At 31.4% G+C, this 14,101-nt stretch overlaps 2 protein-coding genes across 4 annotated transcripts; both read right to left on the bottom strand.

Annotated features, from left to right (window-relative positions):
- Window positions 1-217: 217 nt before the first annotated feature.
- LOC128388813 (RNA-binding motif, single-stranded-interacting protein 2-like) lies at window positions 218-7,497 on the bottom strand. 3 transcript variants are annotated; one of them, XR_008325336.1, is made up of 7 exons: window positions 6,733-7,497; window positions 5,960-6,100; window positions 5,041-5,530; window positions 4,740-4,951; window positions 3,968-4,069; window positions 2,622-3,862; window positions 218-2,277 (listed from the first exon to the last, which is right to left on the bottom strand). XR_008325336.1 is itself a non-coding variant. In XM_053348271.1 (6 exons), exons 1-6 carry the CDS (start codon window positions 7,162-7,164, stop codon window positions 3,755-3,757), a joined length of 1,485 nt encoding a protein of 494 aa, XP_053204246.1. In that variant the 5' UTR covers window positions 7,165-7,497; the 3' UTR covers window positions 218-3,754. The 3 variants fall into 3 exon arrangements, 2 of the variants coding, with proteins under 2 accessions (XP_053204246.1, XP_053204247.1); XM_053348271.1 differs by having other exon boundaries at window positions 218-3,862; XM_053348272.1 differs by lacking the exon at window positions 5,960-6,100 and having other exon boundaries at window positions 218-3,862; window positions 6,733-7,492.
- A 3,543-nt stretch (window positions 7,498-11,040) lies between these two features.
- Window positions 11,041-13,187, bottom strand: LOC128388771 (ethylmalonyl-CoA decarboxylase-like). Its single transcript, XM_053348225.1, has 3 exons — window positions 13,031-13,187; window positions 11,866-12,320; window positions 11,041-11,758 (listed from the first exon to the last, which is right to left on the bottom strand). The coding sequence occupies exons 2-3, from the start codon at window positions 12,109-12,111 to the stop codon at window positions 11,132-11,134; spliced, it is 873 nt and encodes a 290-aa protein (XP_053204200.1). The 5' UTR covers window positions 12,112-12,320; window positions 13,031-13,187; the 3' UTR covers window positions 11,041-11,131.
- Window positions 13,188-14,101: the final 914 nt, after the last annotated feature.

Here is a 14,101-nt window from a genome sequence, read left to right as displayed (position 1 = left end):
TAATTACAATTCGAAGATACTAATCGTGTTAATCATTTCCCACACTTTTTACTTCATCAATCAAATTTCCTCATCATTTCCGTATCCGGGCTTTCTTCAAGTCTTTCGTTAAAAATGAATCGCTACAAGACAAAATCGATATTGTCTTTTATCATCTTAATCGATGAAAGATTTTAATTACCGACTAACAATTAAATTTGATTGTTCCAATTGTATCGATCATTTTCACTTCAATTGTTTTAATGATAAAAATGTTGAATCGATAAAAGATGAAAAACTTTCAATTCTCAGCATTTTGTTTGGCCTTATTGTCAAATTTCAAAAGTTAAATTAATTAAAAAGTTTTCGAAACAGTTAAATCAATTACAAAGGATCATAATTAAATTGAAATGAGTTGTTGATACAATAGAAAAAAAAAGATTTAAGAGAAAAGAAACTGAGATGATTGAAAAGGTAAGACATTGACATTGGTTTTCTGTTCGTAACATTTTCTTTGCGTTTTTCGCAAATGTAAATACAAAGAAAAGAGATGAACAGTTATTTTCGGTTATCATTTCCTCTGGTATCAGTTGTGTCTTCAATTACATTGAGTTTTGTTTGTTGAGGGTGAAAAAAAAGTTCTCTTGCAAGAGACAAGAAAAGAAACATAATAGTGACTGTGATTATATTATTACATCGTCTTTAAATGCTTCTTTGAAGCTTTTTTCTTGTTGTAAAAAAAGATCACACCTAAACACAATTGCGCCATTGCTCTTGGAGAAAGATGGAGAGACAGAGAGAGAGAGAGAGAGAGAGAGAGAGAGAGAGTTTTGATTGATTTAAAAGTGTGATCATTTGATTTTTTCAAAGGGAAAATTAAAAAACATCAACAATCACAATCATTATCAATTTCATCATCTTATTGTCTGGGCAAGAAAAACAAGTTGAAAGTATTTAGGAAGTCTAAAAATGGATTCAGAAAATGGTGAATTTGTTGAGTAGGTCACAATGTTGGCAAGAGAAAATGATAACAAATAAAAGAAGGTAATCTTCGTGGTTCCTCCAAGTGAAATCATGTAACGGCTCCTTTTTGTTGCCCGTTACTATTATTATGGTATCAACGTAATCGGTATTTGGACTGTAGATCAATTTTTGTTTGTTTGTTGCTTTAACTTCACGTGGCGCATCTTTGGATAAACTGTAGATGTGATTTGATTGATGGTTGACAAAGAGGTGGAAATCCTTAGTGTGTAAATAACAGGAACCCACAGACGATGAAGGTGGTTAAAAGCACATTATCGATTGCAATCGTTACTATTAATCCATTGATCGTTTTTTTTTTGCTTTAATCAACGTTTATACGGAAAGTCCAAAGTGTTGTTGGTATTTTGCTCTGGTGGTTGTTTGTTGTTATTTTTTAACACTGAGAAGATGAAAACAACCAAAAGAAAAAAAGTGTACTCGGAGTGAGAGAGGAAAAAGATGATGATGACAGAGGAAAAGATGAAGATGATCAAAGCTAACTTGACAAAGTTCTCTTTTGAGAAGACAAGAAAAAAAAACAGTGAAAGGTGAGGATGAGAATCAAAGTGTTTAGAGATGACAAGAGAAAGGAAGAAAAAGTGAAGGAGAGACAGAGAGAAAGATGAAGATGATGAAGATGAAGGTGAGGGATGAGAGAAAAAGGAAAAAGAAAACCAAATGTTTACAAATGTATTAAAATAATTTTGTTTTCTTCATTCCGAATCACGGTTTAGCTTTTTAAGAAAACATCTTACAAATCCAATTGCAATACTATTATTTGTAAATGGATTTTGTTTGTTTCTTGGACAGTTTTCACATTCTTCATCCCTTGATACAAAATTTTTCTCTAGGAATTGAAAAGAAGATGGAAAAGGACAAGAAGATGATAGAAATAAAGGAAGATGGAGAAGAAGAAGAGAAGAGAGAGAGAGAGAGAGAGAGAGAGAGAGAGAGAGAAGATGAGAGATGCAAAAGATGAGTTGAAGTCTAATTAAAAAAAGATTGGCCTTTTTATGGCAACATTCAAATTAATTGCCCTCGTTCTTACAATTTGATTGATTGTAATTTAACTTTCGTATTCTTATAACTTGACACTATTGTACTGGCCTTGTGATTAAGTTTTCTTCAAATTGACAATTGTTTGAATTACTATTTTTGTTTCTTTTCCTCCAACGACATGGTTGTTATTTACCGTTAATCGTTTGTTGTTATCGATCAACTTTTGATTAAACTTGAATTAATTGCTTATGATGATGGAAATACATCTCGTATAACCTAATGGGAAAAATGTGAGAAATAAACAAGAATTTAATCAAAATAGAATTTGAAATAACATCAGCTGATCAGAATGAAATGAAAAAGAAATTGGATCAAAAGTGAAGGAATATCTGTCAACAGTAGAGGTCAAGGTAACAGTTAAATATTGATCTACTTTCAAGGAAACAAATTATAGTTAAAATAAATTAACACATCTTATTGTTGGTGTTAAACTAAACCAAAACTGAGAAAATAAACTAAATTAAGCATATCGATGTTTTTCTCATGGCACAATCAACAACTCATGGAACCTGAAAGATTTGAATCGACAGGATTATCAAGCAACAGTAAATAAAGTTTACCTGTTGATGAAGGAATAATTAAAATTAGCAAACAATTGTTAAATCGAGAAACGATTGATGATGAACAGATGATTCTGCGTGAGCCAGCACAACAGATAATCGTCATGACAGAGATGATAACATAGAGAAAAAAGATAAGACCATGAGGAAAATGAATGCGGGATGAATATCATTTTATCTATTACAAATTTCAGCTAATCTTTGACCTCATCAAAGGTCATTTGAAATAAGAAAAAAGCGAAAGGGTTTTACAAAGAAGTAGAGAAAGATAAAGAAATCGTTGCACTTTTTCTTTTATCGGAATCTGGGTGAAAATCTTTTTCTTTTTCGATCTCTCGATTTTCATATTCTATTTGACTTGAATGAGGTCAACTATATTAAAAAAGAAACAAGTTGAGCCTCGAGAATTTTCAGAGCTGTAAAGTGACATCGGGAGAGAAAGAGCAAGGCAGTTTTTTTAATCATGTAGAGACGGCTAATATGATGCGAATTCGAGAGATGTAAAAACGAAAAAAAATCAACAAGAGAGAGAAAGAGAAAAAGAGAGTACATTTTGTAGATGAAAAATGGATGAGGAAAGAAACTAGAAGAAAGAGAAAGTATGAATGAGAGTCAATGCTGTTGTGTTGAGAATAGAAGAGAGAATGATGAAAACTCCGAGTGGCGAGATTTGAAGAAGAGAAGCAAAATGATGAAGATGTAAAAATTGAGTGAAAAGGTAGAGAAAAAGATGTGAAAAGGAGAAAAGCATCTTTTCTTAAGAATGGTTCATGAGACCTCAGGTTTTGAAGGAAAGCAAAAATATGAGAGTCGAAGAGTAAACATGAAAAAAAGTGAGGAAAAAACGAAAAAAAGTGAGAGAAGTAAAAGAGAAAGAGAGAGAGAGAGAGAGATGAAATCAAAGGGTCTGAAAGAAGAGTTTGTAATGGTGTGAGAGAGAGAGAGAGTCAAGGTGATGAAGGGAAAACATAGAGGAAGAAAAGGAAAAAAAGGAGTTGATGAAGAGTGTGAATGATGAATCTGATCCAATCTTTTTGTAGCACAGTGAAGATGAAAAACCAAAGTGCACGTAATGTCTTCATTTAAAATTCAGATAATTTCCAATTCAATTTCAACCTAGAAGAAAAGTATCCTCATTTAGGTTGACAAACTTGATAATGATGAGCAGCATTATTTTGACCTAACTCATCGGTGGGAGCAACGGAAGAGGTACCGCTTCGTGGATTATTGGCACCACCAGACTAGAGTAAAAAAAACCAAGAAAAAGAGAAATTTAGTATGATCATCAAAATGGTTAAGGTCAATAGTAATTAACTGTAAACAGAATATTAAAATAAATTGTGTACCTCAGCAAGAGCAACTGGTTGTATCACTGGTCCAGGTTGAGTTGCATATAAAGCTCCAGAAGCAGCCGCGATTGCATAAGCAGCTGGTGTTCCTGTCATATACTGGGAGAGATATGAAAGTTAAAGTTAATAATGCGATTGATATCCGATGCGAATTAATTAGTAGCGATTTATGAATCATAGATTCACGAAAAAAACAGTCTCAATGTCTCAACCACTTTACTTTGTCATCTCTAAACGGTGCAGAGTTGTACACATAGTTAAGGCTAAGGTAATTGAGAAAACAAAAGGAAGTTCATACATGAAATAGGATCAGGACTATGTGTTACCACAGCTCTGTTGACAACTGATACTAGATTGTGTGTATATGTGAGTGAGTGAGTGTGTGGGAGTAGAAATGAGTGTATTGGAAGGAAAGAAGAGTGAAGTGGATGAGATGGAAAAGGAAGGGGAACAACTTATTGAGGTTAAAAAGAAAAGGTAAAATAAAAAAATAGGTAGACGTAATTCAATCTACAAAAAAAAGCCTAATGGGATTAACAGGTAATGAAAAAAAGAGTAAAAAGAGGAGACTAAAACTATAACATGAAACTATATCTGTTTTAAGGGCGAAGCGAGGGAGAGGAAATAAAATTTTGTAGATAAGTATTCAGGTTCCATGGCTCCATTGTGGTGATTGATTTGGTTTGTTAGGTGAGACAATAAAAGACGATTGTTCAGAGAGATGACCATAGTGTTGAGGAGACTGTTGAGCATTCCGAATTACACTCACAGGGTGACTGGAAAGCTGAAGTTGACGCATGGAAGCCGATAACTGTGGCATCAGAGTACTGAAATGCAAAGCGTTTGTATCGATTTGCTGTGATGGGATCACTTGCGTTGTTGATTGCATGTGAGCAGGGGGTGGAACCAGATGATATTGTGTGGCTCCTGGGTGCATCCATTGAGTCGCAGCGGCAGCTTGAATTGCAGCAGCAGCGGCGGCTAAAATGTTATAAGAGCAAAGGTAAAAATAAAGAATTAGATTATTGCTATGAGACAAACTATCATAAACAACATGGTAAATAATTTACCTGTATTTGGAACAAAAGCGCATCTATCATATTGTCTTTGATGGTGATGGTGATGATAACCAGCAGCTGCAGCAGCAGCCATGTTTGGCATCATAGGTGCGGTGGCTACTCCATTTTGGTTTATATTAGATTGATCAGTGGGATAAGCGTAAGCCTGTGCCATGGGTTGATTAGCTCCACCACCTTCTCTATTACGGATTTCATTCTTATTTTGACTCTTTTTCTTGTTTCCACCATCAGCAAACTTAACCAATAATGGTTCCTTTCCACCAGCTAAAATTTTACCGTTAAAGCCTTGAATTATCATGTCACATTTTTCCTTAGACTCCATTCTGGCAAAACCAACACCACGGGGTTGGTTATAATTGTCTCGAAGGATTCGTGTTGAAATTACTGAACCAAAGGGACTGAGCATTGACTCTAATTCGTTCTCAGTCATGTAAGAAGGTAAATTGGCAATATAAAGATTGGTTGGGTCTTGTTCTTGTTGCTATATAAATATTAATGAGAAAAAAATAAATCAGCCAATGAGTTAGCAATAGGTTAGTTTAAGAAATTTAAAAGATTCAATCTAAAGATCGATGCAAATCAAAAATAAATAAATCTATTCAAGTTAATAGGTAAAAGTAAAAAAAAAAGGATGAAATAATTCCTATTTAAATCAAACAAATGAAAATAAAAATTATTTCAAAATTAAAAAAATAAGTAACTAAACAGTATTGGAAGTGATATTGATAAATACGTTTCGATACTGAGACATGCTAGAAAAGTAACAATAATTTGATAACTAATAAAATTATATGTTAAAAACAAAAGCAAAAGTAACTAAAAGATAATTAAAGAAAAGAAAGTGGCAAACATTTAAATGTAATTAAAAAACTAAGATAAGAAAAACAACAATTGCCTGAAACCTGCTCACCGGTGATCTGTTGGGATTGATGACTGAAGAACAGTAATTAGAGGCAACAGCATTGGAATTACTCGTAACAGCCGCATAATTATTAGCAATCGAGTTTGAAGCAATGACTGAAGTACTTTTGCCTCTACTTGTATCGGTGCACTAAAAAGATGAATCAACAAATCAGAGAAGTTTGAATGCAAATCATTAAGAATTAACTTGACTACCGGAAGGTCAGAGAAGGATGAAGAAAATGATAAGAGAAGAAAAGAGAAAACAAGAGAGAGAGAGAGAGAGAGAGAGAGAGAGAGATAGGTTGGAAAGAGAAAAGTGGAAAAAGATAGAGAGAGAGAGAGAGTAGCTATAAGAGAAAGACAGAGAGAGACATAGAGGAAGAGAAAGAAAGAGAATCGGGTAGGATAACCAGCTAATGTCAAAGTAAAAGTGAGTAAAAAAATTAGAAAGGGTGAGAAAGGAAAACATGAAAGACTAATGCAAACAGAAAATAAATCTACTACCAGAAAGTGTTATAAAAATGTGATAACTTTTTTGCGAAAAAAGGTAGATTTTATCAACATTTATAAGACAAAAGGGTAGATTAAGATTTAGGGCTATGTGAGGGAAACATAAAAATGTCTCTGTCTATATATTCTGTCTATTTTATTCTAGGTGTCTGTCTATTCTGTCTGTGTCTTTCTATCTGTCTATCAAAATTGTAAATGATAAATAATGTATATATATACAGATAAATATATATATTTTTTATATCATTGACTCCGTGAAAGAAAACCAACCTTGGCCATTTGAGCCTGAATACCCCGAGTTTGTAAATGTTTGACCGCTGTCTCTGCAGATACTGGTGACTCAAAATCAACGAATCCATAGCCTTTACATTTATTGGTGTTCTTGTCTAGTATAGCTTTCGTTGATATGATCTTTCCATAGGGAGAACATAGTCCATATAAATCCTTATCAGTTGTATTGGGCGTCAATCCTTTAATGTAGAGATTGGTTCGAGACAATTGATCCACAAAATTGGCATTTACCGAGGTATCAACCGTACTATTTGGTGCAATGGTTCCAATACCATTAACAACACCTACACCTGAGGTTGATGAAGAAGATGCACTTGACCCAAGGCCTGAAGTTGATCCTTGGGAAGATGAAGAACCACTAGTACCTGATGATGAGACTGGGAGTGAAGAAGCAGTTATACGAGAACACATTTTGGTATCTTAATTTTTCTCTATTTACTTATTTCACGTTTGATATAATAATATTTTTCTACTACCAAAACTACAACCACTACTTTTTTTTCAGATTTAACAAAAAAAAAGGGAAAGAAGAACAAGAAAAGAACAAAAAAAAAAATAAAAGAGACAAGAGAACAAGAACAAGAAGAAAAATATGAAGTAAACTGGAAAACCCTCTTCTTGGTATTAGATATAACTTGATTTTAAATCAACTATAAATAATTAAATTAAAAAAATCACTTCCGATTGTCAGTATAAAGTAATCAAAACAATTAAATCATCTTTAATCACAAGAGAAAAAAAAAACAGTTCTTTGTGTCAACCAACAAATGGAGGATGTTCTTGTCTGCGCATGCGCAGTTCGAAAAAACAGACTGACATTTCTCTTTCTTTAGTTCTCTTTGTTTGTTAGAACGAAATGGCTTCAAAATGGTAAGCGCGTTATTCAACCAAGCAATTAACTTGTTTCTTTTTCCATTTTATTAACTATTTTCTTCAATTAAACTAAATTTTTTCTTTATTCGCAATCAGTGAACAATAATTTCGTTTATCTAGGTGATAAAAGTGAATATGTTTTGGATTAGATGAGAATGGAAATTAATTTGGTTGTTGTTGTTTTGGTTCATTCTTTTGTTGACCTTTTTTCTTGATTTCTATATATTGAATTTGGATGGTCTTTGGTGTTTAATTGTTGTTGTTGTTGTTGTGGGTTTTTGTGTTGATTGTTACAATTGTTGATGGTGACAAGTATTAAATTCAATGGTTTCCATTGGATTAAAGTGAATGTTTGGTTGTCCATTGTGGTTTTCATCTCTCTGGTGAATCATTTTTTCATATTTTCGGATTTTATGTAAAATTATAAAGATAATCATTATGGTGAATATCATGGTGGATAAAATGAATGCTGGACCAATCATATTGGAGGTATTTTCATCGTGTTGGTAGGATGAGGAATCAAATGAACATCCATATTGATTGTCACACTTTTCTATTGGACAGTAACATAGATTAATACACTGATGACCATAGAATCCGATTTCACATGGAGATTGGCAATTGATTCCAGTAAAACCCATGAGACAATCGCACCTTCCGGTTGTTACATTGCAGCTTCCAAATTTACAGAAACATTCACCTAAACTTTGGATCATTGAATTGTTCAGTTCATTTTCTGGTTCCATGGCGATGGGAAAGATTCAACTGATGTTCACAATAACCAAACAAGAAATGGAGCTTCAAAGTGTCGGACTTTGGCTCTTCTTCAAATGGACATCGACTAATGGACTGAACTGGACTTGACTTATTTCTTTGTCTCCAGTTCATAAGATTAGTGTTCTTAAAGCTCAATCCACTGGTTAATTCTCAATAATTTTAAGCTGATTTAAGGATCAAAAGTATTCATGTTTTGGTTAATTGTCAGTTGTTTATAAGATGGTGCCAATCGTCAGTTAATCAACACTTAATTACATTTGCAACAATTAAATGGCACATTTCTTTGAAATTAGATGATTACAATTAAATCAGTGGTTAAATTGCAACACCTAAAACTTTTAATTTTGTTGGTTGTAAATTTTAATCATGAATTGATGATTTATTGGTATTAACAATCAATGACTCGAGAAAAATCAACTAATCATCAAAAGATAGACTTTAATTGCTCAACCTAATCAAGTTTATAAAAATATTCATTCACAAACTCATCTGATTCAGTTTCCTTGATTGTTACTATTGGAAAAAGATTCAAACCTCATTTGTCTGGAAGATTAATCAACAACAATTAACTAATACTCAAACTGACCCATCAGTAAGATGTCGAGCGGATTTAATCATGATGATTAGCTAACAATTAACTGATTTAAAGAGCTCACCAACAACTAATTCATATTTAATAAATAATTAAAAATTTACTTTATTCAAATGAATCAGTAGATTATCATCTGCCCAATTAATTATTGATCAATATTGTTTGATAAAAAATCAATCAGTTGATGAAAAATCTTAATTACAACAATTAAAAGTCGATAAGTTTGTGTAAACAGTTAATGAGAAGATTATTTTTTTATTTATTCCAAATAATTTTCTAGATTAACAATCAATCTAATTAATTTTTGAGAGATGATAACAATCAACCATAAAAATTAAATTGTCACTCTCAACTTTTAAAGTTAATCATTGTAGGTTAATTGGTTAAGCACTTACAACTTTTATTAGACTTTAATTTGATTTAAATTGTTGTGGTTATACTAATAGTTTGGACTCTATTGTGATAATTACTTTTGATCATCATTAACTAAATCAATTTAACATCTGAGGATGAATGAGAAATTAAGTGAAATTATCAAAGAAATATTGGTAAATCATTCATGTTAATTATTAGCGAAACAATTAAGGTGAAAACAATTGAAAAAAAGTTAATTAATCTCATTAAAGTATCAAAGGTCAACTTCGCCACAGGTTTGTGACAATTAGACGGTAAAGTCACTCGAAAAGGTCAAAAAAAAGTTCGAAAGGTTCAAATGAAATGTTCGAGGTGATTGACTTACCATCATTTGCATCCATTTAGCTAAATTAATTAATTAATTAAATCGTTATTAGATTGATACAAAAAGATATCTTGATTGTTATCAAATTTACGATCGGTTAATTTGATTGTCCAAGAAAAAGTTATTTAATCATTTCCACTCTGATTTGACTCTTTTCTGACAAAAACTTTTCAAATTGAGTTGATTTAGTTTCGTGGTCACTAGTTAATTGTTAATCATCATTGAGTAACATTTCACAATCAAAGGTGATTAACAATGTAACCTGGTGGCCTAAATAAAATGATTAACCTTTAAACTGACCGATTGTAATTTTTGAGTGACTCTCATTAACATGTTGATTGTGATTATCATCATCATAATCATTATAGTGAAATTAATTTAATGTCTTGACGATTGTTTTTCTTAATTGTTGTTAGTTAATTTTTTTGATTTATTTCTTTACCAGTTTTTTAATACCTTGTATTGTTGTGATTTTATAAAGTACAGTAAACATTTAAAAGGAAAGTGAACAATTAATAATTTAAATTGTGAAAAAAAAAGTGAATCAGTTCACCTAAATTATATTTATATATATTAGTTGATTGTTTACTTAAATTGTTGATCTCAATTAAACCTTTTGTTCTGATTTTTTTTTTCTCGTAATCAATTGTATCAATATCAAAACGATTGTCAGGTTGATTAAAAAGATACAATTAATTTAAAGTAAATTTGTTATTGATTTAACAATTGTGGTAGTTTTTGTTGATTTGTTGATGATGGTGATGATGATTGTAAGGAAGGGAATAATTAATTAATTGTAAAAATCGTTCTGAAGAATCAGCTATTTAAATAATTAAATTATTTGTTCCTTTGAATGAATTAATTTGAATCATTGCACAGTTTTGTATATAAATGGTTATGGCAATTAAATTAAATTAGACTTTCTGATTCAGAAAGTTGTTGTTTCTGTTTCAACGGATTAAATCATCATAATCTCTTGGGTAAAATATGAGGATTAAATGGCTAGCATATGATTAACAGATAATCAGTTGGAACCATTTGATGATGGTTAAGATGATGATGAGAAAATTTCCATTTTGTTTTCAAGTTAATTTGTATCTTTTCCTTGGGAAAGAATGACGAAAATCAGGAGAAAGAATCAGGTTTATGTCAAGATTGGACAAAAACATGGGACATGATGAATTGAAAAGATAAGTTATCATCATTTAAGATGCAGGAGTCCAGAAAATTTAAGAGAGAGAGAGAGAGAGAGATTTGTGTCCAATAGATGACCAAGAAGAGAAGAAAAAATTAAGATGAATTATAGTGAAGAGTAAAACTGGAATCAATAATGACAGGTTTCTATTTGGATAATATTGATTGTGGTTGATGTTAATTGTTAGACATTTTTTTTTTCATCAACGTAATTTGATGTTCATTGAGAGAGCCTTCTTATGGGGTGGACTTCCCCAGACCTTTGGAAAAGTTTCCAATTCTCTTTTTAAAGATTCTTTAAATGGTAAAGTTCTGGCTGAATGGATGATTGTTTTAAGAGCATTAATTGTTTCCCTTGGTCCATCTATATGGTCAGATAACCATTCAGTTGTATAGTCAAGGTTTGATTTGTCTGTTGTCTCTTCAATCACATGGGTACACAATCCGATACTCAATGATTCCAGGGCAGTTAATTGTCTTCCCGAAGAGATAATCTCAAGAGCTTTATGTGAACCAATGATTTGTACCAAACGAGTACCACCACCCCAACTAACGGTGATTCCCAATTTAATGTGAACAAAGCCAATCTTGGCTGATTTAGACATTAATCTAAAATCACAGGCAGTTGTAAGTTCAGCTCCACCGCCGATTGCTTTACCCTCTACAAGAGCCACACTGATCATGGGTAATGCTTGAAATCTTTGTAAAGTGTCGTACATTAAGATTCCCATGTCCCGTCCATCGTCACAATTGTCAATCTCTTTAACGGTATTCATGTCACCACCCGAGCTGAAAAATCCATCGGCTCCATAAAGGATGATTCCTTTTCCCTGAAAGATAAAATCAAAAAGACACAATTAGATTTACATAAACATTGAGAATTAAAAAGGAAAGAAAATCATTTTCTTTACTAATTAAAGAATCAAGGTAAACTTACCTTATCCCATTTCTCTAGATCATCGACGATATTGTACAAATCGATCATCATACTTCCCGAAAGAGCGTTTTTCCTACTTGGATTGTCGAGTTTGATGAAGGCGATACCCTTTTCCTCGTCTTTTATCAGTTTCACTGAACCCGCTGAATATTTGGCGAATTTACTTTTCAATTCATCTAAATTCTTTTTATGACCATTTTCCATAATGGAAACAATTGGAGTCACTTCACTTTCCCTGGTTGACATGTTGACACTTCTCTCCAACACTCACAATATCAGTACGAACAATAACAAGTGAGAGTTTAGAATAAACTTCTCAAGGTAGAAAAGGAAAACATTAAACTTTAATGAAGAAGAAGAAGAAGATGATGATGATGATGATGATGAATTTCAACCAAACAGGACAGAATGGAGATAAGTACAATAATGTTAATGATGTTGTTCTGTTGATGATGCTGATGAAAGAGAAAAAGATAAATCAATTGAGAGACAATGAGAGAAAGGAAAAAAGCGACAGAAAAGTTGATTGGTAAATTATCTTATTCTCAGCTCTTTCTAGATGTTCAAAAGTTATCAATGGTCTATTAGTTGTAGTTAATATTTACAAATAATTTAGTAAAAAACAACTACAATCAATCACAGTGTTGAAATAAACAATTTCAATTGATTGCACAGTTAGAAAAAGGTTTTCAATTGTAACGGTGATTAATCATAGACTAGATTATATCTCTTAGGATATTGTAGAGGTAATAGATTGTCGAGGAAGAAGGAAAAATAAATGATGGTCGGTTAATTGTAGACTGGATGAGATGTTAACTGGTAAATTGTGTATCTAATTAACTAGAAAAGAATGGAAATTAAAAGAAATTAGTGCCAACAATTAACAAATAGCTAGAAAAATAAACAAGAAACTCAACAAGTAAAACCATTGAATAAATAGAGCAAGAAAAATATCAAAATTTCATCAAATTAAATTACATCCAATAGATATTTAGTTTGATTAGTTACTCTAATTCCATGTAATTAACTGATCACCAATTAATTTGATTAGTTAATTACACAATACAAAATCTAATAAGTATCAGTTCAATGTGAATGGTTAAATTATGATGAAATTGTAACAAAATGATTACGTTGATCAAATGGTTTATATTTTTAGACTTACAATTAGTTTCCTTGGTTTCTCTTGATGTTAGAAGGTTAATTAACACAACAATTAAATTGATAAGATGAGAAATTAATGGAAAAACAATCAAATTAAATTAAATGAAGTGAATTTTTGTTTCTAATTGAGAAATAAAAACAATGAGAACATTAGTTTCAATAGAAAACGTAAGATGTCACCAGGAATTGAACGAAATTAAAAATTTGATTAATTGTGAATCTTTTTTAATTGCTCGTAATTAAAAATGTAAACAGAAAACAATTGAACAAAATTAATGAACAATTTAAATTAAAAAACGTTCAAGTTAAACTTTTGTTTAAATCTAATCTCGAGTAAAATAAGTTAATCCAATTGAGGGAGAAAAAGAAAAGAAAAGTTTATCAATTATAATTAAAAGGAAAAAGGGAAAATCACAAAGGATGTTCATGTTTAAATTAGAAAATAACAATTAAATTAATTAATTGTTTTTCTCCGTAAGAGAGAAAAATTAAATTTAATTGTTTACCATTTAGAGAAAAAAATGATTAGCTTAATATCTAAATGATCCAACAGATGGGGTTAGTGTAACTGAGAAAAGTTCGAATGAACAAACGGTTCCATCTATCGGAACTGAAGAAAACTACAGAACATGAGATTTTTTGTTTTCTGTTTGTTGAGTTTCTAAATCAATATCTTCAGTTGAAATGTTTCCCTGAACAGATAAATTTGTATCCACCTTAGTTAACTTTTTTTTTATATCTAAAATTATAAATATCTGAACTCTAATCTGTTTATATTTTTTATTTCTCTCTGTATCTCAGAGTGTGCGATATGTGACAGAACCACTTCAGTGGTTCCATGGTGGTAAACCATGGTGGGAATGCTTAAAGCATTTTGAACGCAATTCTTGCGTTTTTATTTTTCTTTTTGTTTTCTTTTTGTTTTGTCTTTAGGTTAACTCAATCACTTACATACACATACACACAATTCAAAATCCAAAATCTCCAAAACCCAAGAAAACAAAAGCAAAAAAAAACATTCATCACAACAAATCAGTTCTCTGATTTTAGATATTCTTTTTTTTTCTAAATT

This window comes from Panonychus citri, unplaced genomic scaffold (genome assembly GCF_014898815.1).
Source record: "Panonychus citri isolate SS breed McGregor unplaced genomic scaffold, ASM1489881v1 Contig00102, whole genome shotgun sequence".
In the NCBI taxonomy this organism is placed as follows: domain Eukaryota; kingdom Metazoa; phylum Arthropoda; class Arachnida; order Trombidiformes; family Tetranychidae; genus Panonychus; species Panonychus citri.
The sequence above is the reverse complement of the archived record's forward strand: the minus strand, read 5'-3'. Positions and strand labels throughout refer to the sequence as shown.